This window comes from Colletotrichum jinshuiense, chromosome 10 (genome assembly GCF_051148585.1).
Source record: "Colletotrichum jinshuiense chromosome 10, complete sequence".
Classification (NCBI taxonomy): Eukaryota; Fungi; Ascomycota; class Sordariomycetes; order Glomerellales; family Glomerellaceae; genus Colletotrichum; species Colletotrichum jinshuiense.
In genome coordinates, this window is record NC_139303.1 from 2,294,411 (window position 1) to 2,310,462 (window position 16,052).

Consider the following 16,052-nt stretch of genomic DNA (forward strand, 5'->3'; position numbering starts at 1 on the left):
GACACCGGAGGCCTCGTTGTTATTTTGGGACAAATTGGAAAATGTGGAAAAGGAGGGCGAGGAAAATAAAGAATAGGAGAGGTAAACGAGGCTCTGGCAAACCCTACCTTTTTTTTTTTTGAATCTGGATCGCGCCGTGCCGCGCCGTCCGAAAGGGATTACGACAGCATTTGGGTGCGGCTTAAGGTAGCATCCCTGGCGATGTGCGTCATGAGATCAAAACAGCCCATAGCGCAGTTGGCGAGAGGCGCTGAGGCTTTGGGGCTTCGTAGCCTGCCTCGATCGGTCTTTGGTCCAAGGCCTGCTATTCGTTGCCTTCTTGCGTTTCCTGCAGTGTAACCAATACATTTGATGTGTGGCTATCTGACGGCGATAATGCCGCACCCATAGACCGAGCACTGCGTATTGAAGATGTTGCAATCGTCACAAATTACAAAGCCTCGTCATTTGCTTTACCTATGTGCCTCAGAGCCTCTTGCTGCACTGCACTGCACGTGGCGGATTTTTTTGTTTTTTGTTTTTTTATATTTTTTATTTCCTGTCTTTTTTAGGCGTGTCTCCGAATTCCCTAGAAGTGGAATCAGCCAATTCATAGCCAATTTTTTTAGTTAGTAGAATACGTCCTATCGAAAACCCTGTGGTTCTGCTTGGCTTTTCTGGCTCGAATAAATACCTTAATTTGATTCTGAAGTTTTGTTGTCAGCGGTACTACACGTCAAGAAATAGCCACAGAAGAAATTTTCTATTGAATGGAAGAGCGGCACCCCACTGTTAGCCATAGGTCGTTTCGACTTGATTACACATTCTGTTAGACTCATAGGGTGAACCTTGAGCACCGGTTCGTCTGATGATGACGATGACATACCGGCACTATATAGTGAAGTCCGTGCATCTTGTTGTTATGCGGAATGAGGGGCCACCATCTTAGGATGAACAGACAAGGTGACCGTTAGAGTACCGGTAGTTGATTCCTTGCGAAATGACACGATCGGCCAGCCCGCTGCCTTGCCTTCACATGTCTTTGGAGTTGAAATAATGCGTCAAAGAGGCCTACTATGCGTCAAACATAAAATGCATCTCAATCATATCCTGATTATTCTACTCAATAAAATTACGCTTGCTTAATTCTTCAAAATGCCATGTTGACTGGAATGACTCGATGCATTCTCTACGTCATCGGGGAGATGCTCATATGGCCCGCCGAGACGGTGGTCTCCCTCTTGTCTGAACTCTGAAACGATGACTTCCTTTGTTTGCATGATCCCTTCCATCGGTCCCATCTTGCGTCGTACGTTCATGGCATATGCCTCTTCTGGGTCGCCTCGTCGAACTGTAGACTTATGAACGGTCGATATATTAGTCCCTCCACCGTAGTAGTGGAGTCCTGATGTTCCATGGGATTTCGATGATGTTTTCGCCTGCCTTCTCTTGTTCCACAGACCATATATCGTCGGAGCATTTACAACGACTGCGGCAGTGAACAACTCGGTGCTGGCCCAGGTCGTTCGATTGATTTGACTGTCCTTGTTGGTAATATTGATCGGGAGGCGGATGACGGTGATGGCGATGATGAAAACGCCAAGCGTAAATAGGGCATACAGCTGGACCTTGCGTTGCCAAGGGGTCTTCAACGAGAACACCAGAGGGAGTGGCAGCACAAGAAGCATGAAATCAGTGACGATGTTGAGAACGCCGACGACGACGAGCTGCATTTGGGCTTTGGAGCATGAGCCTGCAAGGGTCGAGAGTCAGTCATAAATCACAAAACCATCGGAGAATTTCCGAGTCACATACCTGGGTCCGGAACAACCTGCCAGTACAGGTGGAAGGGATTGCATTCGCTGAAAGTCGTGACCTGACAGGCAACGTACGTGGCGAAGAAGACGAAGGAGAACGACCAGATGGTTATTTTCTCGAATCGCAGGTTCAATAACAGGCGACGATACACGTCCAGTAAGACGAGCTTTTGCAACCAGAGACTTTGGGTGAAGTGTTTGTCAGTATGATTGATTCTGACCTCAAAACCTTACTGACTCAGACTGCATGCAGACATAGCAAAACGAGCGTCATGCCAAGGGTGCTTGCAGTGCACGGTGATGGGATGGGGGTGACTGACTAGGAGTTGTAAAAAACCCGGTTAACAATTGAGAGTTTACTGCCGATCTCCCGTCTGTAGATCTCTTCATTCGTAAAGGTATGCGTCTTTCGGTATGCCGCCGACACGTTGTTCGTGCCCCAGGTCAACACCACATGAATGAGACCAAGTCTAGTCAGTGTGCAGACAATGGCGGCGACGGTAAACCAATCGCCCAAGTTGAAATCCTGTTTGGATACCTTTCTCCAGACCAATCTGACCACCATGATCAGAAAGGCAAGACAGCTGAAGAGCCAATGGATAAGCAGCGTCGGGTCGTCCATGGCCGGCTAGTATCCGAGGCGCCAGGCAACGTTGAGCCGGAAAGAATTAAAAGAGAGACGACGAAAAAAAAGGGCCCCTCGAGAGGAGTGCGGATGGGGGCAGGTCATGATCATTATTATCTCTCGTCCTACTATGTACGTCAGGGAAATAGGGGGCTTGCTAGCTTCGTACACAAGTGTCCCAATCCCAGTTGCCTGACCGAGGGCCATCATACCATCCCGAGAAATGTCTGCGGCGTGACCAGCCTTGTGAAAGGATTGCCCAGATGAAAGGATCAGGGCTTGAGACCTCCGGAGTATGGTTCTCGAGCCCCCAACTTTCCGTGTCGTCGGATGCAGGTCGGCTGCCAACTTTCCCCATATATGTGATTACGATCCACCGTGGGGCTCATCCGCAGAAGTTCTTCAGGCTTCTAGTAGCCGAGGGAGGCGTTTACGAGAGCGACGGCCTAGACCATCTGTGACGAGGTTGCATGAAGGACCTTGCCATGCTACATACAACACAAGCGAAGCAGGGGTTTTCAGCTTCTGTCCATATTAAAGATACCGATATGACCTTGAAGAAGCGGGCAGTTGACTCTTAGATAGTCAACAGCCGTTGATGCTAGCAACGGTTTTACCCGATAAGCCCAATGCGAAAGTTTTCTTCGAACTCTAGTGGCATCCGCGTACCGTGGTATCTTGCAGGGATACATCGGTGCAAATGTCCGCCGTTCCCTACAAATGTAGTGGGAAGAGACGGGGATATGCTGACCGTTGATCTGCTGGCTGCTCGCGAGACTAGTGAACGCCGCCACAGTCGTACACTGCACTAGTTGGAGAACGGGTTAACCGGGCTTGGCGGCATTGGCTCTGGGTGAGGGCCCCCAACTCCAGAATAATGAGGTGCAAAGAGACCAAGATCACCGTAATCATCGCTCTGCCCCGCCTATTGATCAGCGATTCCCCCACACCAGGCACGATTGGGCCGTCTGCTTCTCGGCCCATGTTTTGTTGGCTGAACTTGGCCGCCAAATTGATTCCAAGTTCAGACTTTCGAGCTTCGGCCATGGCAGTTACAAACCAGCATCCAGGTTGGCATTTCTCTTGCTTTCTCTGCCCATGCACTTGCGCGGAGATTATTTCTCGGGCAAGATCCGCAGAGCAGCACTCTAATTAGTGAAAGGTTAATACCCACGGCCCTGGACTGATGTTACGTTTGCTCCATTATATATGAGACCACCGGGCTTGTTCGATGCCCCGGTCCTTGTCAATACACTGACTCGCGCACCACAATAAAAAACAATATGAGCAGGCCAACTTTCCCGATGGAGAAGATTTTAGGAGAGAGTCGTGGGACTACTCTTTGCCTCCTCTTCCGGAGCTCCGCCGTGATTTTATACTAGCATGTAATCCATCCCCGGGACCTGGCCGCGTGGCGTCTTCGACCCTTCGGTTGACTGCCGCTCTTCAGACACACAGACCGAAGCGGGTGGATGCCGCTCATCAGCCAAGGTGGCTTGGTGTCGTATTACCCTCCGTCCTTGATTGTTATTCGGACGTACTCCAGTCAGCCCTATCTTAAAATCACTCGAGTATGGACCCTTTATGCTGGATTAGCGGAGCTCCAGACAAGGGGATTTTCATTCATGAAAAGAAATACAATTGCCACCCTTTCCTCCCGCGTGGTGCGAAAGCTTAATCCCCTGCCAACCGCAGTCGCTCCTTTCACTCGTTTCCCGGTTCTTGCAGCTCGCGCCTATTTCGTTTTTGTTCCAAAGGGTACTCCTGTCCACGTCTCATCTCCATCAACGTGATACGCCCGACGCAGCATAACCATGCAGTTCTCTAAGCTAGCCGCTGCGGCCGCCGCTCTGTTCGGCCAGGCATCCGCGTTCCCGCCCACGTTCGGGGGACCGGCTGATCTGCCGGCTAAAGAGGGATGCGTCGACTCCGAGACCCCCTACATTCGCTCATACTTTTACGTCGGAGGCGGTTATGTTGATGACGGCTCCGGCGGTCACATCTTCCGCGACCAGATGTACGTTGAGAAGTTGCTCCCCGTCCACGGAGTCTCCCAGGAAACGCCGATCGTCCTGATCCACGGACAAGGCCAGACAGGTAGCGTAAGTGCTCTGCAGATCTTCTGCTTTTGATTTTCTCGCAATGTCATAATATTGGATATCCGCTGACGCTTTCCCCAAAGAACTTTCTCAACAAGCCCGATGGCGGCCGAGGCTGGGCTTCTCACTTCGTGAGGCAAGGCTTCGAGGTCTACATCGTCGACCAGACCCTCCGCGGTCGCTCGGCATGGATGCCCGGCTACGGCGCCTCCAAGCCCTCGACCTACTCCGCCGAGATCATCCAGCAGCGCTTCACCGCCGTGCAGAACTACAACCTCTGGCCCCAGGCCGTCAACCACACCCAATGGCCCGGTACCGGCGTCATGGGCGACCCCATCTTTGACACCTTCTACAGCTCCAACGTGCAGTTCATCAACAACGCCACCTACCAGCAGAAGACCGTTCAGGATGCCGGTGCCGCCCTTCTCGACAAGATCGGCAGACCCGCCGTCGTTCTCGGCCACAGCCAGGGCGGTCTCATGCCCATCATTATCGCCGACGCCCGCCCTGAGCTCACCAAGGCCCTGATTCTCCTCGAGCCCACTGGCCCCCCCTTCCAGGAGGCCGTCTTCAGCAACAAGTCCTCCCGCGCCTACGGCCTCACCGATATCCCCATCACCTACTACCCCGAGGTCACCGACCCCGCCACGGACCTTGTGCAGCAGACGTACGCCGCCAAGAGCGAGAACCACGTCCAGTGTGTCTTGCAGGCTGAGAGCCCGGCCCCGCGTCAGCTCGTCAACCTGGCCAGCAAGCCCATCCTCTTGGTCACTGCCGAGGCCTCCTACCACATGCCCTACGACCACTGCACCGTCGAGTTCCTGCAGCAGGCTGGTTGCAGCAAGGCGGTGCACCTCGAGCTGGGCGAGGCCGGCTTCCACGGCAACGGACACATGTTCTTCATGGAGAAGAACAGCTACGACATCCAGAAGGCCCTGCGTGACTGGATCCAGCAGTTGTAGATGGTCATAGCGGTGTGGGGGGGAGGAGAGAATCGCGTGCCCACGTGTGCGTCCTTTTGCAAGCGGATACCCGTAGATAGATCATGAAGATCATAATCTGATAATCAATACACCCAATAGTGTGTTCTTGTTCCGCAGTCATGACGGTTGTACGGATTGTCGCTGGGATTTCTCGTAGACCGACCCATTCTTGCCGGCGAATGCAATTCGTTTCGGAAACCACGTCGTCTGTTGAAGAATCTCGGCCGAGTGACGTAGCATCACTGTAATGAACGGGCGCAACGCCCATTGTGGTGGTTGAGTCAACAACTTGGAAGTATTCCCGCAAGTCAAGCAAAATCTCCCTATCAGTTGCGTTCCCCTCAATTCCCTCCTTCGAGTTTTTTGCGCGTCATCTCTGTTTACCATCAAACGCGGGGAAAATGCTGCCAATGCCATTGCACGGACCGAGAAGTCGGAGCGGAAACGTCCACAGACGATATCATAACACTAAGCGTGTAAGCTTATTGTCTTGTCGGCCTTCACACACAGACATGGCGCCCGGATCATGATGCTGAGCTACGGCATGTCAAGATGTTGCATGCGCCTCACGATAGCGTTTCGACTAATGCGAGGACCGTTTGGCATGTAATCCCACGCAGCAAGCATTTACTTAAGTGTAGCCGAATATCGAACTCTCGACCACATTTGGCCATCATCTTTCTGCGCGTACTATACTAAATAGCATCATGGCCAGCAAGACAAACGTCCTCGCGACTAAGGAGAGCGAGCATGGGGCATCAGTCGCTGGTCACTACACCATCGTCCGCGATACGAGTAGGTCCAGCCCGTACGGCGCGTGCGCACATGAAGTCGTGTTAAACCATTTTAGCGAACCTCGATCGCATGTTCTACCTCTATCATCGACTCGGGATACAGTCGAACGTCGTAGTCGCGGCTCGCTATGCTTCGACAGAGCCCGGCGAGCAGCGCCTCATCCTGTCCGAGGACGCCGTCTTCACGGCCCTGCACACAGTCGTCACCGCGAACCCGGAATTGGGGCTCGTCGGAGTCGTCAAGCCAGAGGAAACGGGGACGCACCTTCTTTCTCTGGCTGCGCTGCACACCGTAGACCTCGAGTCCTGCGTCGAGTTCATTGACAACGACGACCAGAAGCTCGACGCCGAGTTTTTCGAGAACCTCCACAGCCAGTGGCTCTGGGCCGACGGAAAGGTGAAGCCGGGCGTGCCGTGGTGGAAGGTGATCATCCTCGGCCGCCGAGACGTGGTCTTCTTGTTCCACCACCTCGTTTGCGACGGGGCGTTCGGCATGACCTTCCATCGCGAATTCCTGGCCGCGCTCAACGCGGCGGCCCTTTCGGACACCAAGCTCCAGAATTCTCGCAAAGTTGAGCTTAAACCCCAAGAGCTGGCGCTGGACAAGAGTCTCCAAGACACGATCACCAGGAAACCGCCCGTGTTCGGCGTCATCTACAACCTGTTGAAGTTCTTGTTCTTCCGCTCCTTCTACTCCAAGAAGCTCTTCTTTGGCAATTTCCCGAAACCAAAGGCGCTTCTCAAGAGCCCTTTGGCCGTTGCGCAGGCCCACGACCGAACCGTCACGAAAGTGACAACCTACCGCATCCCTGCCGAGAAGACGGACGCCATCATTGCTGCCTGCCGCGCGCATGGAACGACCTTGACTCCTCTGCTCATTGTGATGATCGCCGGCACTCTAGCGACGGACTTCTATCCTAAGGCAGAGGTCGGTTTCACCCGCTATGCGGTGGATATGAGGGCCACCGGCTGCTTCGAGAGCTCGTCAACGGGCGGGGGTAAGTTGCTCAACCTGGCCGCGAGCATCCCAGAGCCGGAGTGGCTCAAGAAGTATCGCCGTGCATTCCCACCATTGCCTGTTGCTGGCGAGAAGAGCCGGAAAAACGGGACAGTCGATCCCAAGGCCGCCTGGAAGCTTGTCCAGGACTACGGGAGGCGCATGAAGGACACGCGGGCCGGCGGTGAGAGCTCCCAGCTGTACAAGGCCTGGATCAGCGGGAATGCCTTGGGCCCGACCCTGGAGGAGTTTGTGGACAAGTCCTTGCCTTCCATGGGCTTCTTCATGCAGAACACCTTCTCCGTCTCCAACGTCGGTGCCCTCAAGCCCGCTTCCTCGTCCCCGGCTGCCCAAGATCCGGTGGTGAAGATTGAGGATGTGCAGTTTTCCGCCGGGCCTATCCAGGGCGGCGCTGGCTATCACGGAATCGTGTTCAATGTAGCCGGCGTGGCCGGCGGCGACACGGTGATTAATGCCTGCGCCGAGGAGGGCATGGCGCCAGAGGGCATGTCTCGTGCTGTCTTGGATGGTGTCATGGCGAGGATTGATGCGTTGCTGCAGTAGCTGACTGATCTGCAAAGTTGCGAGCCACAATAGTTGCTTCGAGAGTTACTGAAAGAGGAACAGGTAAATGAATACACTACTATATCAAACCATTACAAGTAAAGGCTTAAACGGTGCCAAATGAAAGATTTGCAAACGCTTTGCATGACGAACTATGGCGAGACCCATTCATGCTATGCTCCAGGTGAATTGTAATAAATGTTATCCATTCCTTGGCAGGCACGAATAACTTCTTTTACATCGCAGGCACGCCACTCTCAATTCTACCTCTCTGCCACCGAAGCTGCCTTGGCACTGCAATATGATGCTCGGATTCTCATACATGGTCAGTCATGTAGAATGTATGCAGGCAGGTAAACCTGTCACACGCACACACACGAAGAGATAGGCAAATACATATATGGGGAGGTACGAAACTTGAGAAACAGAATAGAGAATGGTTCGAACGCGCATAGTTCCAGAATTTGTTGAGACCGTAGTTCTATGGGGACAGCTTATATTGAAGTTGGCTCTCACCATCTCGGGTAGCCCCGGCGATGATTAAAGTGATTAAACTTTATCTCCAATCAAATCTTAAGAAACAATACATCGGACGATTGCACCGCCTAGCCCCCGGCGACATCATCTAATATCGGAGATCCAACCGTCACGGCGGTCACATGGATAAGAAGCAGCCCGTCCCCCCCACAAAAGACGACGAACCAACCCGGCGATCATTGGGAGGTGGGGGGTTGGGGCGACCCCCATGTCTGTCTTATACGGCTCGAAACTGTCAGAACCAACGGCAGCTGCCAGAGACGGCAGGTCGAAAGCGCAGAAACCCAGGGTCCTCGAGCAAACCAACAGGCGCGGGATGCGGATCCCCGTCCGTTTCGTGATGGGATCCGGGGCCTCGACGTCTGGCTTGCGAATCGAGGCCTGCCGATGCGACGTCCGCCCTTCCTAACATGGGGGCCTCGTAAGCGGAACCCTCGTGGGGGGGTTGCACCGGGCGCGAGAGTGCATGCTTGCTCTGCTGTGCCTTTGAGCAACGTCCGTTGTTGGTGCAGCTTATACAACTATTCACGAGACTATTGGAGCGCAAATACTTGGCTTTCACGGGTCGAATTACCTTTTAAAAAACCGTGTCCCGCCGGGGTCGTGGCCCGCGGGACTCGTCCTTCCCAGGCAGTCTCGCAGAAACTGGATCAATCTTTGAACCGAGTAACCATGACTACCGCGGACGCGTTAATAGCAAGTCTCGAAGGCGTCGACGGCAACGCCTTCGCCGACAAGGCCGAGCGTATACGCGCGAGGGATGCGCTCTACGACGCCCTGCGAAAAGTCCAGACGCCGTGGGACATTGCGTGGGACCACATCGTGGTCAAGGGCGGGGGCAACGCGGCCACCAAGACGCTCATCGACGCCGGCGTGTTCAAGAAATGGACCGAGGCCGGCGGCGGACCGATTACCTGCGCCGAGCTCGGGAAGCTCACCGGCGCGGACGAGCTCCTAATACGTAAGTCGGGGCACCAGTTCCCTTCCTGACCCCCTCCCGAGAACAACCTTTCTGACGCTATGGATCTGTTCTTCATAAAACAGGACGCATGATGAGGGCAATAGCAGGCCAGCGCCTCGTAATAGAAACCGACCTCGACACGTACGCCGGCACGCCCTGGTCCAAGGCGCTCGGCGAGGACGCGCCGCTGCGTGCCATGTATGGCGGCTTCTACGGCGAGCTGACGAACCCGTTGTTCCGGACGCTGCCGTACTTCCTAAAGGCGACGGGGTACAAGAACCCGACGGACCGCAACAACTGCAATTTCCAGCACTGGCGCGGCGCGGACGCCGTCTTCTTCAAGTATGTGGGCGGGAACCCGCTGCTGACGTCCGACTTCAACGACGTCATGGAGTGCCACTCGCGGGACAACCTCACGGCGTGGCCCGAGGTGTACCCCACGGCCCGCATCATCGAGGGCGCGCTCCCGGGGCGGCCGCTCGTGGTCGACGTCGGCGGCGGCAAGGGCCACGACCTGCGCAAGTTCCACGTGCGCCACCCGCAGGTGCCCGCGCGGAGCCTGGTCCTGCAGGACCTGCCCGAGATGCTGCGGGGCGTCCGGTCCGACGCGGCCTTCACGATACAGCCGTACGACTTCTTCACGCCGCAGCCCGTGCGCGGGGCGCGGGCCTACTTCCTGCACAACGTGCTGCACGACTGGCCCGACCCCGTCGCCGTCGACATCCTCAAGATCGTTGCCGCGGCCATGGAGAGGGGCTACTCGAAGCTGCTGATCCACGAGAGCCTAATCAGCGACGTGGGCGCCCTGTCGAAGGTGACGGCGACCGACATGATCATGATGGCGGGGTTGGCGTCGGCGGAGCGGACGGAGTGCCAGTGGTGCGAGCTGATTGCGAGCGCGGGCCTGCGTGTTGTCAAGATCTGGAGGCCGGCGCAGGCGGTCGAGAGCGTCATCGAGGCGGAGGTCGCTTGAGCGGCACGACGGCCTCGGCGTGGGAAGGGGATAGGAGGTGGGGGGTTTCTCTAGTTGGACATTTCTGTCAAACATTAGCAAGCGTGATGTAAGCAATATTCCCGTTTGATTTAGGTCAAGTCGGAGGAGCTCCGTCACATAATATGAATCAGACTCATGTTTTCTTTCAAACCAGCTTGTCCCCGCGGCTTGCAGACCGGGCTAGATTTGCAAACATGCTGCATCATTCGTCGCTCGTAGTCGTCCGTGAGAATAAAGAGTCAGGCGCCCAGCATTTAGAGGCAGAACGAACAGGCAGGAAAACGACCAAAACGCCGATTCACTAGACCCGGTGTTCTCCGACACGTCTGGTTCATGATCCTGCTTGGGTAAAGGTGGGAGTAGGAGGAGTAGGAAGGAGGAGGCTGCCGCGGCCGTCGGCCAGCATCTGCAGAAGAAATGCCAGGCACGCCAGTTGACACACAGTTGCCAGGAACGAATGAGGGGGTTCGCAAAAAACCCCCCAGAGTGTAAAAACTTTGAAGTATCATTGGCAATGTGTATGCTGGCGGGCAGCTCGACGGCATGCCCTTTGGTATCCTTTTTAACGCCCTGGCTTGTTATGCGCAGGCCATCCCCACTCCCTGTTCTAACCGCCTCGCCCCATCGTCGTCTCTCGTCTCATGTCACTTCGTGTACGTCTCCCATTTACTTGGTCTGCTCGGCGGCGTTGCGGTCGTGCTCGTCGATGTCGATGGCCTCCCAGGGGTAGTTGATCCAGATGTCGTCGACAGTGCGGGCGGCCAGGTAGTGGCCCGAGTTCATCATTTCGGTGGGCAGGGAGCCCTTCTTCTGCTTGTCCTTGTTCTGCAGCGTCCCCAAGTCAGTAAAGAACGGCTCACCCTCGAGACAGTGATGCGGGAGGAGGAGGGGGGATGGGAAGGGGGTGGTTGATTGGTTGGTTGGTTGTGACTCACGTGCAAAACAAAGATGCCAAACTCGGTCTTCTGACCCTTGCCGAGGCGTTGGCTGGCGGCCTCGACGTCCTTCTCGAGCTCCTTGACGGCGTACTCGAGGGTGGTGCGGGTGTCGTCGACCTCGTCAACGATCAGGATGCGCTTGCCGACGAGGTTCTCCATCTCGCCGATGGCGGTGAGGTCAAGCCATTGGGTGCGGGTGACCTTGGTGCCGGGGATCTCGGGGACGCCGGGGGTGGCGTTGCCGCCGAAGGTCTCGGGCAGGCTCTCGTAGAGGGAGAGGCCGATGGCCTGGATGGGGATGTTGGGGTTGCCGGGCTTCTTGAGGAAGGAGCGCAGGATGCGGGCGGGAACGTAGCCGCCGCCGCCGATGGCGATTATGAGCTCGGGCTGGAAGGTCTCGAGGATCTTGACGGCGGACTCCTGGCAGAGCTTGTGGACCTGGAGAGGAAAGACATGTCAGCCATGTGTATGCGGCGTACGGTACGGCAAGGGCGGGCGGCCAGGGCGCGCCACGGAACACGGAAGCAGAGGAGGGGGAGGACGCACATCGTTGTACGTGACGTAGAGCTTCTCGACCATTTTGGCGGTGTTTGGAGGGGCTGTCGGCTCGAAGCTGGCGGTGGTGGACGACGGGAGGCGGCTGCGGGGTAGAGGAGGGACGGGATGCTGCAGATTTGGAGACGGTCTCGACGTAATCTGGGAGGCGTAACGGGGAGGGGAGAGAGACAACTGTGTATATATCGAGGGGGGGAACAATGTACAGGAGAGTGAAATTGTAGGCCAAAGAAATAAATAAAAAGAAGCTTAAGTAGGAGGGGTCAAGAGTGCCGCTATTCACACCCACATGCACACACACCGCAGAAAAAAATAAGATGCGCCAGGCTGCCACACACACACACCCGATCCGAGCGACCCCTCCACCCTCCACCCTTCGCCGTCCGAAGCCTCCAAGGGACCCCGCCATGTGCAGCAGCGCAGGCACTTTTGCCTGGTCATGGCCTGGCGAGCCCCGAGCCCCGCGACGACACCCAACACGCCCTGGCCCCACCTGCGCATGGGTCGCATTGCTACGCCCCGCATGCTCGTCATTTAACACTGGCTGGAGACCGCTGTTGCCCAGCACGACGCCCTACCGAGTCCGTCGGAAGTCGCCGGCGTCCTCGGTGAATAATGTCCAATGGCCTCCTCCCGCCCGCCATCGCGGCCAATGAGGTGTGCATGCCCATCGACGCCCACGCTTTTTGGCCAATCCCACCTTCCCCCCTCTGCATTCCCAAGACTCGGAGACGAGAGTTAGCGTGTTGAATTTTTTTTCTTTGTCCTTTCTGCTCTGCTCATCCCCTGTCATTGACCATTTCACGATAATTTTCAGGTTTCACCGACACGAGGGTTTGAGGGGCAGCAGACGCCTGAGTCATCCGGCCGCCCTCGACATGTGTGAAGTGAAATGCCACGAGTCAATGCTCTCTCTGCCTGGCTATTATGCTGTTTACCGTTATGCATTCCATCACCAAACCTGAGTACGTCCTAGGACCCTTGAACTTGGCGTTCCATCGTTGCCCTTGGTGTACGTACATGCATGCATACATAAGGCACTATGGAGACGTCGAGTTGTGCCATGGGACGAGCTCGTAAGGAGCACGTACATGGTATTGTCATTAGACTATTTCTATTGACCATTACTTGTAACATCTATTCCTATCGACATTGTATGAGCTTCCCCCTCAAGGTTGCCAACAAAAGACCGGATGCCATGATGATAAGATGGTTCGATGACGTGCATCCTCCCGATCACCGCCTGAGACACCCTGAAGAATCTTCAAATGTCTCGCTAAAGTAAGGCACGCTTGCCCATGCCCTGCGTCCAGTCGCGTGCATCCGCAATGTCATCGCGGGGAAACTAGTCGGGTGAACTAGTCGGTGAATCAGACCCGGCGCGTTGGTATATGCCACCCCGACATCCCCCCTGACGCTGGGCAACTTGCAGTCGTCTGCCAGGTGGCATCTGCGAACCAGCCAAATGTCTTGAAGATCAAGTCTGCAGCGCACACAAACAAAAAAGAAAAAAGAAAAATACATATGCATCTTGGACTTGGCCGACAACGGTCACTAGCCCAGCCCAGCCCCTGACTGGAGTTCGGATACCTCTTATACGTGGTCGTGGTAGGCCATTTCCGAAAAGTACAATGCAGAACAAAACATCTAGCTACCATCGCCTCCGTCACTTCGTCATCACTGCGAGTTCTCCATGGTTCTGCAAAGATGTAGGTAGAGCTGTATTGTGCTATCGATCCTCTCCTTCAGACTGACGTTCCCCTACAACCATGATCTAAAGCCTGGCCAGGCGGCCCTCCAGCTCGCGCAGAAGGAGCATCCGCAGCTCTCTGTCGTGGTCGATGCCCTCGGGCGCCAGCTCGCCCCTCCACTCAATGATGCCCTCGCTCGCAATCAGGTACGCCGCCCAGAACGCGTCAAAGACGCCCGGGCCGACGCCGGGCCGCGGGTAGAAGCGCTCGTTCTGCTAGACGTAGCCAGCCGGATCTCCCACGAAGCCGTCGCCCGCCTCGTTGACCCTGAGGGCGTCCATGTGTCCCAGGCCGCTGACCCAGAGCACGGCCTTGTCCTCGAAGGCGTCGTAGCCGATGCGGAACTTGATGTCGCGCGCGTCCTTGTTCAAGTCGTAGTGGATCACCGCCAGCGCCGTGCCCATCTGCCGGGCGAGCTCGAGCACGCCGGGCCGTCCGATGTACGTGAGCAGCTGGTCGAGGTACGCGGGCCGCGTGGACAGGTTCGGGTAGTCCCTGAGCATGCCCGAGACCGCGGGCGTCTGCTCGAATCCCAGCCAGGTCTTGGGGTGCAGGTTGTAGTTCTCTGGGGCGCCGAGGGCCTTCTGCTGGAGGGAGGAGTCGATGATCTGGTCGATGACGATGCGGATGACGGGGGCCTTGATGGGTCTCATGCGCTCCATGATGACTCGGCCCTCCATCTCGGGGAACGGGTCGGTGAGCTGGTCGGGGAGGTGGTCGGAGTTTCCGCTGCCTCTGAGGATCTTCAACTGGCGAGGCGCGACAGGGACGGCGAAGCGGGAAAGATAGGGGTGGTGGGCGCCCAGGATGTCCTCCAGCTTCTCGGGGAGCACGCGGTGCCAGTGGCGGAGCGCTTGGTTCATGTCCTCGGCCGCGAAGAAGCCGTCGCTGAGCTTTGGGTATGACGAGCGCTCTTTGAGCACGTTGCCGTCGTCCAACATGTACACCTGCGTATGCCAGTCTCTCGAGTGGAACAGTAGGCGGGAGCGAGGGGCGTGGGAGAGAGGAGAGCGAGGGGCAGGGTTCTCGTGGGAGAAGAGGAGGCTTTGCGGCGGACAGATATTTTCATCTTCGTCGTAGTCATCATCAGACGAGGAGGAGGTGCTCTCCCACTCCTCGTCGGGGTCGGCTGGGATGGCCGTGATGGTGGCTTGGTCAGCCATCTTGATGATGTTGATGGATGAAAGAAGAAAATAAACAAAGCCTTTCTGTAGGAGAGAAAAGTTCAGAACATTCCTCTGCTTAGTCGTTGGCATCTGCTTAGTCGGTGGCACCCACCTTGTCCAGCCTCTCCTTGAAGTTCGGCTTGCGTCTCCCAGTCTTGTATGCGTCGTTCAGGGGCGCTGACGACCTCAACTGCTGTTGGAGCTGTCCAGCAGAACCTCTCTTCACTCTCTTCCCTGTCTGACGTCGCGGTGATTCACAAATAATACGAGAGAGACATAGGGTTATAACAGTGACATCAAGCCTGATGAGGGATAGAGACAACAGCGACCATGAAGGCTACAGAGAAAAACAATGCAGAAAATTAAGGTTGAATGCCAATGGAAGCACTAGGAGAGCAATTGTGAAGAGTGGCAGCAGTGAATGAAGAAACTAACTGGCGACAACTGAAGGAAGGAAAGCAAGGCGTGACAATTATAACACTGAAGTGTATAGAATCGCACGAGTTGAGGGGAGGATAGCCATAAGCCTAGGTATAAAGAGGATGGTGTGAAACAGAGCCTGCAGTTTGAGAGCGTTGCCAAATAGATGGACAGAAGCTTTCAAAACAGACAAGGAGAAGGGTAGGGAAAGAGAAAAGTCAAGGGACAAAACCATAACCTTGTGCCAAGATCCAGATAGCAGGAGCAAAAATGACCATATGCTAGGGATATCATCTAGTCGGCATAGAGCAAATGCAGAAATGCTCAGGGTAGGCAGCAAGTAACAAGAACAGTGAGAGTAACAGAAGTGAGGAAAACCAGTATGTGGGGGGAGAAGCAGCGACGAACCAGCAGAGAGAAGCAACAAGAAAACCATCAGATGAAGACGGGCATTCACTGTAGTCAAAATGACAGGCTTTCTGGGCATCTGCTGACAAGACTTACAGCCTACTCAACAACAAGAGCCATTGCACAGCATGGCCAATGGAAATCTAAGGGGGTTAGGAGGCCTAAACAAGATATCCCGAAGTTTCAGAGATCCGTACATAAGAACAAAGCCTAGTTAAGTAGACAGGGCTAGGAGTTGACGGACAACAAACCATCTTGGCCAATTGGGGAGAGACGGAAACCCATAAAATGCCAAACTGCTGTAAAAGAAAAACGCCCCTGGAGTGTCCTCAAGAAAGGGCATTTCCACAGTAAAACATTTAGAAGCAGGGGCTTTTTTGTATGGTTATCGAATCAAAGAATAAAAGTCCCTTCCAGATCTTTCCAGATCACCGGGGGACAAATGAGGCTAGTTATATAAAGGC

The 16,052-nt window shown here is 55.3% G+C and overlaps 6 protein-coding genes across 6 annotated transcripts; 3 read left to right on the plus strand and 3 right to left on the minus strand.

Moving 5' to 3' along the window:
* Positions 1-1,121: 1,121 nt before the first annotated feature.
* EsH8_X_000575 (uncharacterized protein) lies at positions 1,122-2,361 on the minus strand (the record flags this gene model as incomplete). Its single annotated transcript, XM_083274663.1, has 3 exons — positions 1,122-1,732; positions 1,795-1,979; positions 2,117-2,361. 3 exons carry the CDS (start codon positions 2,359-2,361, stop codon positions 1,122-1,124), a joined length of 1,041 nt encoding a protein of 346 aa, XP_083120055.1.
* Positions 2,362-4,235: 1,874 nt separating this feature from the next.
* Positions 4,236-5,482, plus strand: EsH8_X_000576 (Alpha/Beta hydrolase protein; the record flags this gene model as incomplete). The annotated part of the gene is made up of 2 exons (XM_083274664.1): positions 4,236-4,523; positions 4,604-5,482. The coding sequence occupies 2 exons, from the start codon at positions 4,236-4,238 to the stop codon at positions 5,480-5,482; spliced, it is 1,167 nt and encodes a 388-aa protein (XP_083120056.1).
* Positions 5,483-6,367: 885 nt separating this feature from the next.
* Positions 6,368-7,858, plus strand: EsH8_X_000577 (alcohol acetyltransferase; the record flags this gene model as incomplete). The annotated part of the gene is made up of 1 exon (XM_083274665.1): positions 6,368-7,858. One exon carries the CDS (start codon positions 6,368-6,370, stop codon positions 7,856-7,858), a length of 1,491 nt encoding a protein of 496 aa, XP_083120057.1.
* A 1,209-nt stretch (positions 7,859-9,067) lies between these two features.
* Positions 9,068-10,329, plus strand: EsH8_X_000578 (O-methyltransferase-domain-containing protein; the record flags this gene model as incomplete). The annotated part of the gene is made up of 2 exons (XM_083274666.1): positions 9,068-9,356; positions 9,440-10,329. The coding sequence occupies 2 exons, from the start codon at positions 9,068-9,070 to the stop codon at positions 10,327-10,329; spliced, it is 1,179 nt and encodes a 392-aa protein (XP_083120058.1).
* A 687-nt stretch (positions 10,330-11,016) lies between these two features.
* Positions 11,017-11,867, minus strand: EsH8_X_000579 (phosphoribosyltransferase-like protein; the record flags this gene model as incomplete). The annotated part of the gene is made up of 3 exons (XM_083274667.1): positions 11,017-11,175; positions 11,286-11,726; positions 11,835-11,867. 3 exons carry the CDS (start codon positions 11,865-11,867, stop codon positions 11,017-11,019), a joined length of 633 nt encoding a protein of 210 aa, XP_083120059.1.
* A 1,750-nt stretch (positions 11,868-13,617) lies between these two features.
* EsH8_X_000580 (uncharacterized protein) lies at positions 13,618-14,757 on the minus strand (the record flags this gene model as incomplete). Its single annotated transcript, XM_083274668.1, has 2 exons — positions 13,618-13,809; positions 13,861-14,757. The coding sequence occupies 2 exons, from the start codon at positions 14,755-14,757 to the stop codon at positions 13,618-13,620; spliced, it is 1,089 nt and encodes a 362-aa protein (XP_083120060.1).
* Positions 14,758-16,052: the final 1,295 nt, after the last annotated feature.